At 41.8% G+C, this 20,258-nt stretch overlaps 1 protein-coding gene across 2 annotated transcripts in view; it reads right to left on the bottom strand.

Moving 5' to 3' along the window:
- Positions 1-439: 439 nt before the first annotated feature.
- LOC126095714 (heat shock protein Hsp-12.2) overlaps positions 440-20,258 on the bottom strand; it is a 106,781-nt gene continuing 86,962 nt past the window's right edge. For both annotated transcript variants that reach the window (XM_049910464.1, XM_049910465.1), the window contains one exon: positions 440-883. In XM_049910464.1, the coding sequence (XP_049766421.1) occupies positions 689-883 (195 nt within the window). In that variant the 3' untranslated portion in view covers positions 440-688. The remainder of the gene's footprint in view (positions 884-20,258) is intronic.

Below are 20,258 nucleotides of genomic sequence, written 5' to 3'. Positions count from 1 at the left end.
TTGTAAGAGCATGTAACACTTGTGACAGTGTAGTAGCAAATATGATCAAGCATGCACTAGACAGATAAAAAAAAATGGAAAAACAATGACTGAAAGAGGCACAGTCGTGTTTAACTTCACAATTATAATGAACATGTGAAGGTGAACACTATATCTGAATTATTTCTCATGATCTGAGTTGGTCTAGCTGCTTCATCCTGCCTCCCCTTTCCTCGTACAGCTTATACTCAACTGACGGCAGATACTGTGACATGTAAACATGGACAAAAATGGCGAAAAAGAATCAGTGTATTTTAAATATCTGACATCAAGTCTCAATATTCCTGTAGATTTTAAGCATATTAATATAAAGCAAATAATCATATATATTTTCAACTTCCACTTATTAATAAATTTGTGAGAAAAAAATGACAATCTGTAGGATGCAGTCAACCCACCATTTATGAAGTGTCAGGAATAATTGACTTTTATTTGAATATAGTACATCAATCAGTAGATAACATTTACATTGTAAAAATGAGACAAGCTGTTTTATTGTATAACCAGTAGCTATGGAAGATATAAAAGACACTTGTAGAATGAACTCAAATTGCAAAGTAATCTTGACGCAAGACTTGAAAGTGTCAGATGTGCTGCCCACTTAAATTTGCTGCCACTTAAAAACTGCTGCCCAGTGCCACATAGGACCTTATTGTTGAGCAATAGGGATCAGCTTTTCACCTTCTGCAAGTGCAGGAAGGGGTGCTTCAACAGTAAGCACACCATCCTTACTGAGTGATGACTTTATGCTCTCTGGGTTTGTGCCTTTTGGAAGCATAAATTCTCTGTTGTATTCCCTGTACACTGACTTGCTTTCAGTCTTCTCCTCGTGCTTGGCGTGAACCTGGAATAACAAAAAATAATGTTAATGTATTCCATTATATAATAATAGTAACACAGAGTTTGATTTGAGCTTTGTAATTTATAATTAACATCAAAAAGTTTCTGTGTGTAAAAGCGGGAAGGTGGAGGAGGGAGAGGTTGAATGCAACCCAAATGTTATAGTTAACTACAGCTATTGAGGGGAGGGGTGAGGTGGCTGTGGTTGGTAGGGCATTCCCTTCTCTGTTGAAGTATGTCATCAACTATATGTGTGTGTAGTTTATAGGGAAATGGACAGATAAATACCTCTTACTTTTGAAGCTGTAATCATGTGTAGAACAGGGCACAGGGTTCACATTATGTGGTATGGACTGATGAATGTTTTATGCAGGTTATAGGCATCAGCACAGACTAGGTACTATGCTATGGATCCTCTCCCTAAAAAGCCAGTTATCTCTGTGGCACAAAACACTAAAATGCTTGCCCAAATATTTGTGTAGTCTTAAAACAAAGATACGTTGTCAAGTGCTACAGAAGGTTGACAAAATGTGAAAATTTGCAAGTATTACTTATGAGATAGTTTTATCATTAACCAACTTCCATTCCACAAAGAACCATTTTGCACAGTGACTGTAGACTATTATAAGGAATTGACCACAGTCTCTGGCAGCTGGCTTCAGCTGGCAGAGCCTGTGGTTAAGTGTATATGAGTTGCATTTGTGTGAGTGTGTGTGTATGTTGTCCATTCTCGACAAAGGTCCTTTTGGCCTAAAGCCCACTCTCCGAGAGTCTTTTTGTTGTGCCTATCTGCAACTCGAGCATCTCTGCTATATGGTGAGTGGCAACTATCCTTTTCAATATTGTTAGTTATGTATATAGAAACTTCATCTATTTCAGGAATTATGAATCTCTAGTATTTTTGCCTGTTTTTGACACTGGTACTGGCAAGATATAGGTCTAAGGATTCCAAGATGTTCAAGAATGTTTTAACTAATTATATAAATGTGACAAAATCATGCAGGAGGCAGGCAACCATTATTATAATAATCAGTAGTACTCCATTCAGGCTGACTGGGTCACAGTGGTAAAAGTCAATCATCAGACTAGAAATGTCTTTATTGCTCATATGATGCATTTCAAAATCCAAAACTTATGCATGATGGATACATTTTGAAATGGATCATATGAGCAATAATGTCATTTCGTGCCTGATGTTTGACTTTCACCATTGCAATCCAGTCGTCCTGAATGTAGAACTACTGGCTGTTTTAATTTCAAGTTTGACATCATATAACAAATGAAAAAAGAAACTTTTTCATGTGATACAACTTCATATTAACAACTTTCGGATTTTTTTGTTTACTTGTACCATGAAACCTTAATTAATGCCAAATTTTATGATTCTAGGTCAATCAGAAGTACCCTATAGGTTTTGATGAGGGATATTGTGAGTATTAAAATATGTGACATAAATGGCCATGTCTTTCGATCGCATTGCCTTAGAAGTTTCATTATTTTACACTGCCAAGGGACTGTAGACCTCAGTATGTGACAAACTTCAACTTGATACATCTTCCTGAGAAAAAGGGTTTTTAACAGTCAGACAGATAGACAGAGTGGCAACAATCAGTTGCAATCCCATTGTTTTTTCTTTTTTGTATGTATTATTCTTGTCTGTACATTGGTAAAGTCGTATGGCATGTACTGGTGTGAGTTTGTTGGACTGTAACTCATTGAAATGCATAAAGATGGCTACTTATAGCTGATATCTGGATAGGCAAATGCAATAAAAGACCAGTGGGTTTGTGACTGATTGCTGTGTTCATAACCTTCCTTGTTATAGTTTTATCATTGGATGTACCGCAATGTTTGGTGAGTATCGTGAAAAATGCATTGCAGACAGAGAAACTGACAGGAATGACAATATTTGTGGACTATGGCCACATAATGGACATGGCTGCAGGCTATATCTGTGCTAACTGAGCCAGTACCAAGACGAAAGATATGAGGCGACTTCAGATTTGCCTTCCACTGAAAATTTTCTTTGCATGCTTTGACAAGCAGTAGAAGAAAATTACAATGACTAATGAAGTACTGTGGTTCTCATAAACTTCACCATTGTCATCTTCCATTTGATATCCACTGCTGAATAAAATCCTCATGCAGGCTTCTCCATGCCTTGTAGTTATCACTGACATGCATCCATGCTGCTCCTACATGTTTTTAAATGCCAGCTCAACTACTTTTATTTACCTTGTGGTCTCAGTCTTTTCTTATCCCTTTGACTCCAGCAAAGAACTAACTTGGTCCGTTGACCATCCATGCGCATACCCATAAAATATGTATCCCATCCACTGCCACTCCAATTTTATTTTGGTCACAGTTACATTTTCATCTCTAGTCTCTTTCACAATCTGATTGTTTTCCTGTTTCTGCTAGTAGTTCCAAACATGCTTTGCTCATTTGGTTCCATTATTTTATTTAAAAAAAGCTTGTAAATAGTCCATTGTGATGCACCCATGTCTATACACTGCTTATTTATATTAAAATCCAATTTTTTGTGGCAATATTTAATGAGTAATGTTATTTTATCCATGCTGGATCTAGTGAATCCTGTAGTCATTCAGGATTGACATTTAAAAATGCATCCTGTCACAAATACTTTTAAAAGGATTTATTTTAATCCCATTACTGCTTTCAGGCTTTCATAGTTTCAGCTGACTGGCTTTTCCAATTACATTACTGTATTTCCCACCACGACATCATCTGCTCCTACAATATGTTCCAGTAAATAGCATTTTGTCTCCTATAGATCCTTGGGATTTTTCAGGATGATGCACAAACGATTGCAGTGCAAACAGCACACACTTTCTAAACAAATCACACACATGCAAAATCTGTAGAAGTTTTTGAGAAATGCTTCAACCTTAAATGATTGTCATTAATACTAGTATTTTCACATAATGTGTTCTTTCTAAAATTCAGTGTTCAGTGTTCAGATAGTCTTAGGATCATTTCCTGTTATTTATTTTTTTTCCACTTCTACTAATGATTTGTAAATTGGGGAAAATTCCAAACTGTACCATGGTTTGGAGCACACATTAAATTGTAGATCCCTCTATGACTGGCTAGGTAGGCCTGCTCAAGTGTCTGAGGAGGAAATGGCGGACTACCTGCAACAGCATCTCCAGTAAAGTTCAGCAATGTTCAAAACAATATTCAATTGAGGACAGCTTTACATTAACTTTGCTATTTTCAAAGTCATAATATCTTTCGATGTACCAGGAGATGTAACTGAAAAAGGCACCCCATTATGCAGTAATATCTTGCAACTGCAACATATTACAACACCCCAATGATTTTTATTAATGTTGCCTGTGAATTGTAGTGTGGTAACAAAATAACTGCGTGCTACTTTCTGTCCTTGATAGTACTGCATGGCTATCTTACACTTAAACAAGAAGCATTAACTTTTTTACATCTTCTTGACAACGCTATCATTTGCGATCGAACACAAGTTCGATATGGGCAAGCACTGGGGAAGGAAACAGCAGTGGTCATTTCGAAGGAATGCAGCCAGTGTCAGCTTAATGTGATTTGGGTAAACCACAAGAAAATAACTTGGGAATTTGAGCCCTTTCCTTCATAACACGAGTCTGGTGTCGATTAATATGTCGTCCTCCTCTGATGCTTCTATTAAAAATTTCAGCGGAAAAGACTTTTTACTCAGGATGTTGCGTAAAACTGATTCCTGATTTAGTTTAATTCTTTGGATTTACCGTGGAATCAGCGCATTCCCTTGCACGATTGCCGCACGGAATAAACTTGTAAGCTGGGAGGAGTTGGAGGAGCGGCAACGGCGCCCTGCTGGGAATAGAACGAGGCAAAAATAGCGGCCAGCAACAAGAATGCCAAAGAAGCGGGCGGCGTGCTACCACAGGCTGCAGAACCTACTGCCTCCTATACCACCGTTGTAGGCCATACTCGACACCCAACGTCTGCGACATTTGGGGCGGGCGCACTGGCTAGATTGCTCCGTCGACCAAATTATCGAGTCAAAAATCGATGAACTTCGTGATTTCAGGTTTCTTTTCAAGGGGGCGTAACTATGTACAGTATTCGTGAAAACCAAGCTGACACGGCGCAGTGGCTGACGGGAGCGGCCGTAAATATTCTGCTTTTACGATCGCTCCCATCAGCCACTGCGCCGAGTGTCAACTTGGTTTGTGAGAGTACTGCAGTCAGTCAGTTGCCTGCTTGCAGCCGAGATTTCCAAACAGGCGTTCATGTGCATCCTGTTATAATACTCACGCAATAGCTACGCTCCGCCAAATGATTAACAGGAAAGCTCTCAGATGAGCTTTACAAAATATGGAACATAAAACAAGGAAATGGAATTTCAGTTGAGAGATTATTAAATAGACCATTCCACACGTTAGATTTCGATCGGAAAATACGCCGAGATAAGTTTTGCTAGTTTTATACTCGTAAAATGAGTGAAGAGAATTATGAAAAATCATCAATAATTGGTCTACACATTCAGTGTCGTGGCACACCGTGGAAACGCTCTGCGTTATCTATAGATAGATTGTTCATTCAATGGAAATGAAACATATTTGCTATAATTTTTATTAATATAATTAATTAATGACACTGCAAATCGTGTCTAAACAAACACAACACTTTCTGGTGAAGGATTGACATTAGTCTCGTAGATTGTTTTCTGCACTTTCAACAAAAATCTACATGTCATTAGCGATGATTTGCATCGTTCTGGGTGGATTAACAAAGACTCGTATTCCGATTGTTACAACGCGTCTGAACCGGGGTCGCATTTCACGTAGGCTAAGCATAGGGATCCGCACTGCGCAAGAGTCACCACCACAAAAATTAAAAATATATAACCGTAAAAAACATAGACGTCGTTATTGTGTACGGGCTCATTCAACTGAATTTTTCTGTAGACAGTTGATATGAATTACATCATCACCTCGCTTCAGGTTCCCAGTGGCGGCCGGTCAAGAGCATGGCACCTCAGGTGGCAAAAAGAATAAGTAAAGGAATTTTGGCAGTATGAAGTTAGTTCAATTTCGCAGAAAGCCTTTTTTTTTTTTTTTTTTTTTTTTTTTTTTTTTTTTTTTTTTTTTTAGTTCATGCCACCAGACAGTGATTCTGGAGTTCCTGAAGGTGGGGAAAACCATTTTCAGTTTCTTCGATATGAGATATTTTGGGAAACGTAGAAAATCTCGTAATTATGATCTGACAGGTTACTAATTCCTGACGGCATACTAAGGTCACGCGGCTATGGTGAACGCTTCAGCGGAAAATTAGAAAGACAAACAAATGTATTTACAAATACAAATATTTTTTATAAAATATATTTTTGTTGTAATACGAGGTTCATTCAGTATATAATGACCCACAGTTTTTTTTTCTCAGAACATATTTACTCTTAAGAGTTAGAGTTTTGTGATAATATCAGTCGATATTTCATTTGCGTGTATTGTTTTCTACATAGTCTACATTACGTTCTATGGCCTTACACTGGCGTTGTGTATGAACCTGTTTGTAAAAAATATTGTCCTGTGCTGTTCACTACATCCCTGACGGAAAGGCCTCTCCATTGTCTTCAAACTGCTCAAACAGTCCACATGAAATGGCTTTACTTTGAATAATCTGCCGTCTGTTGTCAGCAGTCGTGGAACCCACCTAGAGGACGCCGTTGAATGTCCTATCATTGCACACTGCTTCTTCTCATGATTCAACATGTCGGGAGGATAGGACATCCCGAACGTGGCCGATCAGGCAGCTACGTTTCTGTATTTCCTCACACTTTAACTCACTTTATCCATGGCACAATAGTACTGCTACCAACTGCATCATTACCATACAGTGCACACAAACGTTTATGGACGTTCACTCGGTTTCTTTTTCCGCAGATAGGGTTGCCAACTATCCCGTCTTTCCCTGGAATCTCTGTATTTTGGCTGTCTTTTTTGTCACATCTCGTGTCCTGTATTATTTCGAATTGATCCCGTATTTTTTTAAGTTTTGCAATGGAAATTAAAATAATTTATTTCCCATGACAATCCACGACTTTCCTTACAATGTCTGGTCCATTGGTGAACATGTAAAGTTTTCCCTTATTGGTGCAGTTGTTTAAGATTTTCCTAACTTTTTAGAACGCTCCGGCGTTAGTATAATGGAAACTTTTGATGCAGCCAAGACCCTGATTAATAAAACTGAGCAAAGAATGATTGACAGATATTTTGCTAGCGCCACAACTAAAGTTTCTAATAATTTAATTTGTTCCAGAATCAGAAAACGCATTGAAAACATATTTAGTCAAGAATTTCAAATTTGGGGATCAGTTTCCAATGCCAATAGAGGTCTGGAAGCATCTTTGCCTTTTTAAGTCCCTAGCTAAAATTTAAGCATCTTCAGAAAAAAATTGACTCAGATCAGATACGTAGATGAACAATGTCTGTATGATGAATTTTGTTATGTAAAGGATATTTTTTAAGCAAGGCGTATCCATGGTAGGCAATGCAAACAGAAGGTGGATTAACGATTTCTGTACCTTGAGAGCCAAATATGTTCAGGTTCCCAATTTGCTAAAAGCAGTTGTAATTTCGAGATACGATCAGAGGTTGCGGAAAAAAATAGCCACTATACTATCATTACTGCATCAAGTGCCCGCATCGCCGATGGGTCGCGTTCAATCTCGCGGTGGGCAATGGATTAATGTTTTGGCTCATTAGTGTTCGTTGAAACAGTATTTCAGCGACAGAAGGCATTACGAAACGAAAGCTGCTAGAATTGTTAAGACGAATGAAACCAACTATGTGCATGCCTTTGGCAACATTTTTAAATAAAATGTTTTTCTGTTCCTTGATTACCTCCCTCGCGTTGCGACCTAAGCGCAATCAGTCTGAACTGTAACATAATTAAACAAAAATATAAGTAGTATGTTTATCGAAAACTTGGAAGGTGCAGCTACAATGCTGCATAAGAGCAGCAAATGTAAAGCTTCACAGACACACGGTATGGGCCCCTATTCCCCTATTCGATTACGTTCATTTCAGGAAGAGCACCCATCCGAAGAATTACATGTTACACTCCTTAATTGCAGGAGAGCTTTTCTACCGAAAAAAAAGAACGCGAACGATTCTTCCGCCCTGGGCTCCCATTTCCAAAGAACGTGTTGAGGTCGGACCATTTCGAGGTTACTGTTTAATAAGTAATTTTGTGCGTAACGTGAACTGTTATAGGATGAGTCATGCTGTCACATGTAAGCGGATCTGTGTGGAAAACGAGCTTCATTCAGCCAAGAACGTCTGGAATTTCTGCCGAATGCCTCGTATTTCACGAATTATGATGTCCTTAGCAGTGTTAAACGAGTTTTTACTGCTTCGCGATAAGTATCTTTCGTCGGAGCAGGATTATTCTGAAACGGTGACGCGTATCCCAATTATTTAACAGAAATAATGATGTACAAGGCAACAGTAAACGGTCTGTACAAACGAATACGCAATGCATTCATGTTTCTCTAAAACGTTGCTACTCGTCGGTATAGCGCTGCGGTCGGCGATATGTGTATGTGCGCTGAGAACCTGTATCTACTGGGTACCCACGTAACGTTAAATATTCGTTCCTGTTTACGTTTATTACTATTTCTTTAAATGTCTCAGTTAATTGAAACACCTGCAGTGATTCGTTTTCTGTGCGCAAAAGCCGTGTAAGCGCTGGAAGTTCATCGAGAGGTTAGAGAATTGTACGAAAAAAAAAAAAAAAACATTTAGGCGGTCAGCGCACGACGACGATGTCTTAAAAGCGACTGTTCAGAAACAGTTGGGCAAATCAGGCAACAGATTTTTATGGGATGGAAAAAAAGTTGGTTGTTCGCTGTGATAAGTGCCTCAATATTGGAAGAAATTATGTTGAAAAGTAGATTAAGGTGCAGACGACCATGTAGTGATGAAGTCGCTTTTAGCAGTTCTGGTTGTTTAACATAAAAACAGACTCATTTTAAAGTACGCCTCGTACATTTTGCAGTATTCGCTAATAATATGAGCATCATACTTTTGATTGGTTCAGTGATCGAATGACTGCCATAGTAGATCGATCTCCCCTCCCCCCCCCTCTCTCTCTTTCTCTTTTTCTTTCTTTCTGATAAGAGAAATGCTAGCCGCATGAGCAAGTTTCTTGTCCACGACTCTTATCCCCATCTGTGTGTATTTGTAAATTACCTTTACCCATTCAGGACCCTGGAGCTATAATGGTAGGCTTAGACTAGCTACAATTTACGTACTGAAGTCAGACCTCGTACTTTCTAGTCCATGCACTAAAAGTGGAAATGGCTATCGTGACCACATTTTAATACAACATATTTCATTACATTCTTGATAAGTTCTAAGATACGACTTTTTGACGTATTTAGTGAAAGGGATTCAGTGATATTTTCTCCAGAATATTTACTGAAGTTTCGGAAGACAAACGAAGCAGTGTTATAAGTTGTCGTTACATCTTGTACATTGTTAAGTGTCTTCTAAGTCGTGTATCGAGTGCACATTACGAGAGATAGTCAATGTTTTTAATATCACCCCGAAAAATTAAGTTACGCAATTAATTTGTTTCGCTTATTTGCAAGCATGTCTGGAGTCCTGATAACTAATGAAATACCCGCGCCATAGTACCATACCAAGGCGATAGAGACGCCAAAACAAAATGGTGTAGGCCATAGATAATGTTGAATATCGTGTGGCGATTCGTCTGTCAGACCAATGCATATGGCTAAAGAAGTGGTCTGGGTAGGTCTGAGACAGCTGCAACAACAAATCTACCTTCTCCAGGACACTGCGCATTCAATCTTGTACATTGTTAAGTGTCTTCTAAGTCGTGTATCGAGTGCACATTACGAGAGATAGTCAATGTTTTTAATATCACCCCGAAAAATTAAGTTACGCAATTAATTTGTTTCGCTTACTTGCAAGCATGTCTGGAGTCCTGATAACTAATGAAATACCCGCGCCATAGTACCATACCAAGGCGATAGAGACGCCAAAACAAAATGGTGTAGGCCATAGATAATGATGAATATCGTGTGGCGATTCGTCTGTCAGACCAATGCATATGGCTAAAGAAGTGGTCTGGGTAGGTCTGAGACAGCTGCAACAACAAATCTACCTTCTCCAGGACACTGCGCATTCAAGCCGAAATTGCGAGTGTCCGTCCCGAATAGGTAATAATAATGACCTAAACAACAATGAAGATGCGTTAGGTCTTACAACGCTTGGGGTTTGTAAAATACACCGCGAGTGCGGACAGTCTTAAGTCGAACAAAAGTGAGCGCCGGAGCGAAACGCAGGACGGGGCATGAGAGGATTTATCGCCTAAGCTACCCTGAAAAATCTGCTCTGGCTGAGCATGCCTTTGGAAACGGTCCCCGGATCAAATTTTTCGACACCACTGTCGTGGCTCGCACTAACGGCTTCTGTGTCCGTGTAATTACAGAAGCCACTGAGACAAAAATCTCCAAACAGTCATCGGCCTACAGGTGACGTCGACCTATAGATCAGCGCGGCGTGGGATCCAGCGATCGGCGAACTTGAAGCTGCCACACCAAACGCCGAGTCAACGCAGGTCTTTACATGGCGATACCGTGAGCACCACTGACGTCACAGCCAGCAGCTAGAGTACACCGTCCGTCCAAAAAGTTCCGAAACTGCTTTTATTCCTTCCGTATAAGCGACATTAGCACAATATCTACGATGACAGTTTGAACTAACAACCGTAAACTACAGATGTATATTCGACTAATCAGTATGAGAAGCCCGCCCGGCTAGTCGCGCGATCTAACGCGCTGCTTCCCGATCGGGAAGGAGCGCCGGTCCCCGGCACGAATCCGCCCGTCGGATTAGTGTCGAGGTCCGGTGTGCCGGCCAGCCTGTGGATGGTTTTTAGGCCGTTTTCCATCTGCCTCGGCGAATGCGGGCTGGTTCCCCTATTCCGCCTCAGTTACCCTATGACGGCGATTGCTGCGCAAACACTGTCTCCACGGGCTGAACTGCGCATTAACCCTGGGTTCGGTGTGGGGCGGCGGTGAGGTGAGTGGACTGCTGCGGCCTGTTGTGGGCTTGTGAACCACCGAGGGCACGAAGCCTCTCCGTCGTTTCTAGGTCCCCAGTTCAATACACAAAGCTGTTGTGACACAAACTTGGAGGTATAAATAAAAGGAGTCGTCACGACGTCACAAACTTGAAGCCGACGTTCGCCATGTTAGTATCCCGAAATATTAGCTTCTGGTGGATGTGTTCTGATAAAAAATGCCAATTTGCATCATTTATAGTTGCTGTATTCGTTCTGACTTCAGTCTAAAGTGTAAAGGAATCACATTTAATTCGTAAGTGGAGTCGTTCAAGACATATTTTCTGCTTCATGCATGAATTTTAGTTGCGCTGTTTATTCATGCTGCAATGATTTAATTTCTGAAATTTGACTTTAGATTTCCTAATAGCGCTGTGGTTGAACGATATGAGAAGGAAATATTGGAAACCATCTTAGCATTTTTGGGAAGAGAACATCAGTTTCGTCATTCCGTATTAAGGGAAATGCTAAACTGCGAAAGCAGCCTTTACTTCGCTTCCTGGTTATTCAAAACGTGTAACAAAGAGACAGTTACGTTAACGAGGTCAAAAGCATCTTATTACTGGATCAAACATACCTTTAAGACCAGAAAAAGTTCTGAAAATGCTTTCCTAACACTGTCATTCACGAAAGCACTGTAATACTTTCTGTTTGAGACAACAGCTGCTTGGACACGACAGAAGTTGAGAACAAGAAGCAATTGTAAACAGTGGTCTGCTACTGTTTAGGAGTTACTAACATGGCGGCTCCGGCATCAAAGCAACATACAGGTTAAGTCTACAGCGCCACCTCCTCTTATTGTATCTACTTGGCCACAAATCGCAAGGAGCAACATCTCTTAATCAGGGGTTGAAGACATACTCCTGAATATGTTCAGGAAGGAGAAATTCCGATCTCTGCCGCATTCGGGCAACAAAAGAATTCAGTGGCGACAAATTAAAATTTGTACCAAGGCCGGGATTCGAACCTGGGTCTCCTTCTTGCTAGGCGAGGCGTTACGCGTCTGCCTTATCTTTACACAGTGGTTAGACACAGCTGCACGGACTGCCCAAACACTCCTCCCCCTCAGTCCAAATTCCCATTTGCCGCGCACTACCAAACTAGCGTCCCCTAGCCATTTTCTTTCTTATTGCTCGTCCATCACTGGAAGTCCCGCAGGAGGTCGGGCGAAGAGAACTCTCCACTGAATTATCATCTTAGCCTAAAGGTGTCTGTTCTTTCGGTCATATCCGAAAGAACAGACCCCGTTCATACGTATATATTCTCCTGAATGTTTCGAAGATCGAAAGTGTGGGGGCGAGGTATGTCCTCGCCTCTTGATCCCCGAACAAAAACAACGACGCGTGGACGCATGCCGCGAATTGATTGAAATGCAAAATGACAGTTCTTTCTGGAAAAAGTAATCACGGGTAACGATATTTTTTTGTTATCAATACGAGCCTACCACAAAGTGCCGAAATTCACATGAAGGTTCAACTATTTAACTACATAACCGACATTCAAGGCAATGTGACAGCGCGAATTGTACAACTTCCCGAAGAATGACTTCTCCGATAGTTTCACATGATTGTGTGAACATGTGCGTTGTACTCAAGTGAGGGGAGACTATGTAGAACTCATGAAGCATTAAGACTGTCATCTTAACTTTTCTGTATTTTTTATTAGCGCAGTCTCGAAACGTTTTGGTCTGATATTGGTACATAGGGGCGTACCAGCAGCCCATCTGCAGTCATTCCACTTAAGGAGTGCTTGATCGAAAGCTTGAGACATTTTAACCACTTGATGTGGCTGGAATACTGAAAACATTTTATTCAATAACAATCACTATTATCGATCGCCTGTAACGTACAAATAGAGGAGAATCGTTATATTGACATCGACTTTAAGCCACAAAGTAATTTTTAGTGCGGACATTCGCAGGATCCTCACATCGAAAGAGGCTTTTATACACAAAGTGTTTGATACTGCGGATGTACATAGATCTTCCTACGGGTATTGGCAGTCCGCGAAGACGCCTAACCCTTCCTTCTACGCTGGAGTTGCTTCCTGCCGCAGTTCCTCGTCCTTCAGCGTCGGCGGAAAGTGGGTCAGCAGCAGCAGGCTACCCCGCTAGAGTAAGCCTTCCCCTGGGAAATTGCTCGGCGGAAGGCGGCCGGTAATCTCCCTTAATGGGTCACTTGTTGCCACAGGGCGGTGACCCGGAGCGGCTGTTCTCGTCTGCAGGGCCGGCGCGTTGCAGGTAAGGCACGCAGCACAACCGGTTCCAACTCGTCCACACGCCCTATTCAGAAGTGCGCTCAACGAGAAGATCTGGTTTTTCAGTCTGTAAGCGGAAGGTGCCGCAGGCTCGGCGTCATTCATGTTTAACTGTGTTACTGCATCACACGTTGGTTTCCGCATAATGTTTCGTCGGGTTTCTGAAAAGTGGATATCCACACAAGTGACATGACAGTGATATGACGTGACAGTGCTGTGATGTGACAGTGATGTGATCCGTCCCGTCTTGGGCGATCTTGATGTCACATGGAGATCGATTCACACAAAATCACGATGTGACTCCACCAAGACCGCGATCGCCTTTATTGCTGTTGATGTCGGGGCGTACGCCAAAAATAGTGATGGAGGAGTTTTCGGCAATTCACAGAATGTTTCAGCAAACTACCGTACGAAATACAGCTACTCAACTTCCATGAGTTATTTAAGTTGTAGAAATACACTGCGTGACGCAAAAAGTGAAGTCCACAGAAGACGTGGTCGAATGTCAATGTAAAATCATACACGTACACACACTCGGAGGGTACGTAAATTATTTAAGTTGCAATTTCCTGTGACAGGTAGAACGGCCACCTGAGTACATGGGTGTTGTTCGTGTTTCATGCTGTTACCAGGCCTGCTAGGGTATATGAGGCGTCAGATGCTATCACTTTGAAGGACACGGAGATGCCGCGTACTCATTTGAGGCAGCGTTATCAGCACGTGGCACAATTTGAAAGCGGCCTTATTGTGGGTCTCCGTTTGGTCCGCTGTTCGAATCGTGCAATATCCAGATCTGTGGGCACACAGATATGAGAATGGCTCGACGCTGGACTGCATGGAAAGATGACGGTAGGTACCTGTATCTACATCTACATCTACATACATACTCCGCAATCCACCATACGGTGCTTGTCGGAGGGTACCTCGTACCACAACTAGCATCTTCTCTCCCTGTTCCACTCTCAAACAGAACGAGGGAAAAATGACTGCCTATATGCCTCTGTAAGAGCCCTAATCTGTCTTATCTTATCTTTGTGGTCTTTCTGCGAAATGTAAGTTGGCGGCAGTAAAATTGTACTGCAGTCAACCTCAAATGCTGGTTCTCTAAATTTCCTCAGTAGCGATTCACGAAAAGAACGCCTCCTTTCCTCTAGAGACTCCCACCCGAGTTCCTGAAGGATTTCCGTAACACTCGCGTGATGATCAAACCTACCGTAACAAATCTAGCAGCCCGCCTCTGAATTGCTTCTATGTCCTCCCTCAATCTGACCTGATAGGGATCCCAAACGCTCGAGCAGTACTCAAGAATAGGTCGTATTAGTGTTTTATAAGCGGTCTCCTTTACAGATGAACCACATCTTCCCAAAATTCTTCCAATGAACCGAAGACAACTATCTGCCTTCCCCACAACTGCCATTACATGCTTGTCCCACTTCATATCGCTGATCGTCAAACTCTTCGCATTTGCGCTTGCCGTCCAAGAACAAGTAAAGGACACCATTCATCACTCTGTGTCACCCCGCATCGTTGGGCGGAGAATAGCATCCGCCTGACTACGGAATTACCATCCCGTGCGTATCATGACGTTAACAACACAACACAAGCGGTCTTAGCGGTGTTACCCCTGGCGTCATAGAGTGGGGAACCATCGGCTATGACTTCAGGTCATGGCTAGTAGTGACTGAAGAGACACTGGCGGCACAACGGTAAGTCACAGACATCCTGCATCATCAAGTGTTACCTCTCATAAACAGTATCGTGGTGTCATTTTCCAACAGGACAATGCTAATTCGTACATGGCACTTGTCTGTATGAACTGTCTGCGTCATGTTGGGGTACTCCTGTGCCCCGCAAGATGCCCACATCTGTTCCCGATAAAAACAGAGTGGGACCAGCTCGGACGACAACTCCATCCCACTGTCGATATCCGGGATATCCAGGACCATTTACAACAGTTGTGGACCAGCTTGTCTCATAAAAGGATACAACGTCTTCCTCACATCCTTCCCAACCGAATCAATCCATGCATTCAGGTCAGAGGGGGTGCAACGTCAGTCTGACAAGAGAGCCCGAACTGCCGAGTACATTGTATCTTTTACTCGATTTTATAATCACTGGAGTGACATCACATTCCCTCTCAACCCACGAAGTTCAGTTTCGTTTCCACCTCCCCTTCTCGGTGCTTGACCTTTTTCGTCACGTAGTGTGTTTTGCTGTTAAAATCTACATTATTAGGCTTCGTTCACGGGGTAATTGAGATACAAGCGCCTCCTCATCTATCGTTTGATTCGTGCAGGAGGACGTGTGAACATACTTTCAGTATTATCGCTAAAAACGTGGATTTGACAGTAGGCGTTTCCAGTATTCCAGAAAACATTCAAATACTATAATTTTAGCTTTTTGATTACTGCATTATTTTATTAAAAATTCAAAACAAATACGAACAGTTATATTATACAGCAAGTGGACTTTAGGAGAGGTGGTTCACAGGCTATAAAAGTTACGTTTCCAAGGAGGGAACTTCACGACAAATTCATTTCGTTAAAGCGAAGTATTAGCAGGATACTTCAGTCCTGATGCTGGGTCTCTACCTTGGTAATGAAAGATGGGAAGGAAAAATAAGATAGAAATGTACTGAATGTATAAGATGAACAAGCATTAAAAATGTTGATCTTACTGAACACATCATGTAACAGGCACATATTCAATAAGTTTTTTGTCAGTCATGTTTGAGATGATAAATCGAACAACAAACCATAAAACGGAAAGCTTTACGAATTGGACGCCTGTAAAGAAAATCACGGTCATGGCGATAACATCAACCGCGAGAAATCCGATAATCACTTTAGGGTGACGGCTACAAGACAGCTGGCACCGGCTCGGTCACGCCCCGGCTGATTGCGAATACAACCAGTCAGGTTCCGGGAAGAATATTTCCAAGCTGGCCGGAGAAGCACGGATCGGTCACGGCAGTGATGTGTGTCTGAATCGATCCTACATGTTAACAGGTACGTGGGGAGGAATGGCCCATGACCTCACTGAAGAAGCTATCCCGCCAAGTGCCTTAAATGATGTAGGGAATTCACAGAAACGAAACATAGATCTACCTATACACCACTACTCCGAACGTCACTTTACCGTTTGGCAGAAGTTACTTCGGCTATCAGTGCCTCCCCCCATCCCCTTTGTTATTACATCTGCGAACGGCACGCGCTAAGAGAAACTAGTAAAAAGCCTTCGCTTAAGCTCTAATTTGAACCTTGCTTTTTTAGGATACAGCAAATCATTGCGTCATTTCGGCCAGTATTTTATCCAGAGCGAAACCAGTGTTCTGAACATGTTCTTCTCGTAACAGCTTAGATGATATCTTCTCTCCTGGCTACTGCTTGTCAGTCTGTGGCTCAGAGGTAAAGAGTAAGACAAGACGAGTGAAAACACCCCTCTTAATGACGGATTGCAGACTTGATCAATAAGACAACACTTCTCACGATTCAGGAACGGAGATGACACAATCCTCATTAATATTTATGGCGTGCGTCAGTTATTCGCTATCTACTGCAAACAGAAAGAAACAAAGAGGCAGAAACACAATAGGATCTCCGCCACTCCGCACAATATGTGAAAATACTTTTTCCTTGTTTTATCACTGTCGTCAGTATCAAAACAAAAAGCAATATCGAAACAACGACAAGATCGGTAAAGTTCTGGATTTGGACTTGGAAGGGACAGGGCTTATGCGAGTGATGCCAGAACAATACGCATTTCACCTTACCAGAAGATGAGCATTTAAGCAAGCGAAAGGCCTAAAAAATCTCTCATCCTTCGTTTAAAAAAAAAAAAAACGAAAAAAACTGTCCCCAATGCATAATATATTTCCACCTTTTGCTGAAAACGACGTGCATGAAAAAGTTTCTGAGATTCCTGTAAGTCACATCGACAGAGTGACGGGATGGCTCATTCAGCAAGGTCTCGGTCGATTTCTTCTGACATTGCTGAAACGAAGTAAGCATGTACTCCGCCTTTAATACCTTCGTTATAGACAGAACATTAATAGAAAAGTAATAAGGTCGGAAATTCGCTTCAGTGATAATGATCGACAGTTGAGGATTCGTTTGCAGAGAGGATTCACGAACTGCTTTACACGCTGTTATGCCTCGCTGTTTGCTAATTCAATGATGTGAAAACTTTGCAGCTTCTTTTATATTTCACAATAGTATTATTTTGCCAAAGGTGGCTCATCAATGCAATTCCCTTTCCGGAATGAGATTTTCACTCTGCAGCGGAGTGTGCGCTGATATGAAACTTCCTGGTAGATTAAAACTGTGTGCCGGACCAAGACTCGAACTCGGGACCTTTGCCTTTCGCGGGCAAGTGCTCTACCGACTGAGCTACCCAAGCACGACTCACGCCCCGTCCTCACAGCCTTACTTCTGCCAGTACCTCGTCTCCTACCTTCCAAACTTTGCAGAAGCTCTCCTGCGAACCCTGCAGAACTAGCACTCCTGAAAGAAAGGATATTGCGGAGACACGGCTTAACCAGAGCCTGGGGGATGTTTCCAGAATGAGATTTTCACTCTGCAGCGGAGTGTGCGCTGATATGAAACTTCGGTAGAGCACTTGCCCGCGAAAGGCAAAGGTCCCGAGTTCGAGTCTCGGTCCGGCACACAGTTTTAATCTGCCAGGAAGTTTCAATTCCTTTTATCGCTGGCTGTGGCCGACGCGATGATCGCGCGAATTACGTAAAATTGATAGAAAATTCAAAGTTTTCATGAAAAATCATAATTTCCAATAGGTCTCAACAGAAATGGATCAAACTTAGAAAAAGTCTTACAGTTCTGAAAACAGATGCAGAGGTACCCATTTTTCGCTTAGTTAACATGACAGGAGAATGTGCATCTAAACCATACTCCGCAAGTCATCCAACGGCATCTGCGACTGTAATTTGTTGAGCATCTCTGTACGGTTCTCGTGCCAAGAAAACGATCCCGTCACGAAACGTGCCGCCCTTCCCTGAGTCTCTTCTATCAATCCTAATCGGTAAGGATCTCAGATTGATGAACAATACTCAAGAATCCGTCGAACATGCAGCTTGTAATGCAGTTCCTTGGTGGAAGAGTCTCATTTCCTTAAGATCCTTCCTTTGGATCTCAGTCTGACATCTCCCTACTATTTGTTTTATATGGTCATTCCTCGTATGGTCACTCTGGGTAGATATCCCTAGATATTATCCAGCAATTTATTATCGATAGTGTAGTTGTGCAGTAGTGGATTTCTTTTCCCATGTATGCGCAATATGTTACATTTATTTACGTTCAGGGTCAGTTGCCACAGCGTCCATCAGTCATCAATTCTCTGCAGATCATTCTGGACGTCTTCTGGCATTGCTACCTACTCTTCGCGAAAAGTTGCTTTCTACCACCAATTTGTCTATTGTCCCCTTTTAGCTTCCTAATAGCCTTTGTAAATTTACATTTGGGTAGCGATTTTGAGTCCTGGCAACAGCATTTCACACAGTTTTATCGTTTTTTCCTATTAATGAATTTTTCAAGTATTGCACAGTTGCGTCGTCCCAGTTACAGTCCTGGCAGAGGTAGTTTCAGAGTATAAAAAAAAAAAGTTCATTCGAGATGAATGATACGAAGTTTTCTTAATGTTTGAACACGTCGATTGATCTACTCCGCTTTGTCATTTGTACCCTGCAGGTTCGGGCACGCTACTTTTGAGTGACAGCAAACGTATCACGGTGGTTATATCCTCAATCTTCCACGGTTTGGTGTGAGGGAGATCATTTATGAAGAAGGAAGAAAGGAAATGTTAACAACGCTTTCATTTTCACGTTAAGCACCAGGAACGGACACAATCGCGCAACTGAGGACAGATAGAAGCATATAAGCAATCACATTAATCTCAATTGCCTCGGAACTTAGCACATCTGAAAACATAGCACATCTCATCCTGTAATTATCATTCTTTCCCTGAAATGTTCACTTGTTTCTAGTATTTTCATAATGAACTACAATTAACTGCGTATGAATAAACTGATATCGGACGTAAAATCTTCTTTGCAAATAATCGCAATTGTTTGTACAATGAATTTTCACTCTGCAACGGAGTATGCACTGATTTAAAACTTCTTGGCAGATTAAAAATGTGTTCCCGACCGACGAGCGAACCTGGGATCTTTCCCTTTCGCCGGTGACTGCCCTATCGGCTGAGCTATCCAAGCACGTCTCACCATCCGACCTCGCAGGTTTCTTCCGCGAGTACCTCATCTCCTACGTTCACAGCAGTGTCCCGAATATTTTGTAGGTCTATTACTTCCTAAAGAAAGGAATTCCGTAATTGTATACTAGGTCACAGAACTCGGCGATGTCTGTTATCGATGAAACAACGAAAAAATGAAGCAATAAATGCGAGACCAAAAACCACACAAGCAGCAAAGACTATAATACAGTGTATCGTTGCTGATTTTATTGCCAGTTTTTCTTATTTTTGAAATTTTATTTCTGTATTTGTGTCTTAAATGGCTCGGAACCAACGAGAGAGATTTGAGCTGAATAAGAAATTGAGTATAGGAAGAAATGATGAGTGATGAGATGTATATTGATTGTTTTCTTGCTTTTGTGAAACGCCAGTTAAATTAGTTGTTGACAGGTCTAGAATTTTTTAGTGGCGACCCACACGCTGTATGCTGGCCTTCTGTGAGAACGCCACCGGTTCGCCACGCTTCAGCAGTTGTGTCCATCCGTTTAGTCAGCTGATTCACTGAGCGCGCTGACCCCAGGGCGACCCCATCTGCAGGAGAGATCGTGCGAACTACGGCCTTCCTAAGTGATACCTCACAATATGAACAGCAGAAAGACTTTTCGAACTCACCACCTCTCAAGTAGAGCCATCATTGAATGGAATGACTATAAGTAGTCGTTTTTGTGCAGTCACATATTACTGACTTTTTTTTCGCGCATTGTGATGTTGTGGAAAAAGTAACGAGGTCA

Source organism: Schistocerca cancellata, chromosome 8 (genome assembly GCF_023864275.1).
Source record: "Schistocerca cancellata isolate TAMUIC-IGC-003103 chromosome 8, iqSchCanc2.1, whole genome shotgun sequence".
NCBI classification, from domain to species: Eukaryota; Metazoa; Arthropoda; class Insecta; order Orthoptera; family Acrididae; genus Schistocerca; species Schistocerca cancellata.
Note: the sequence above shows the minus strand (reverse complement) of the source record. Positions and strands in the feature narration are given on the sequence as shown.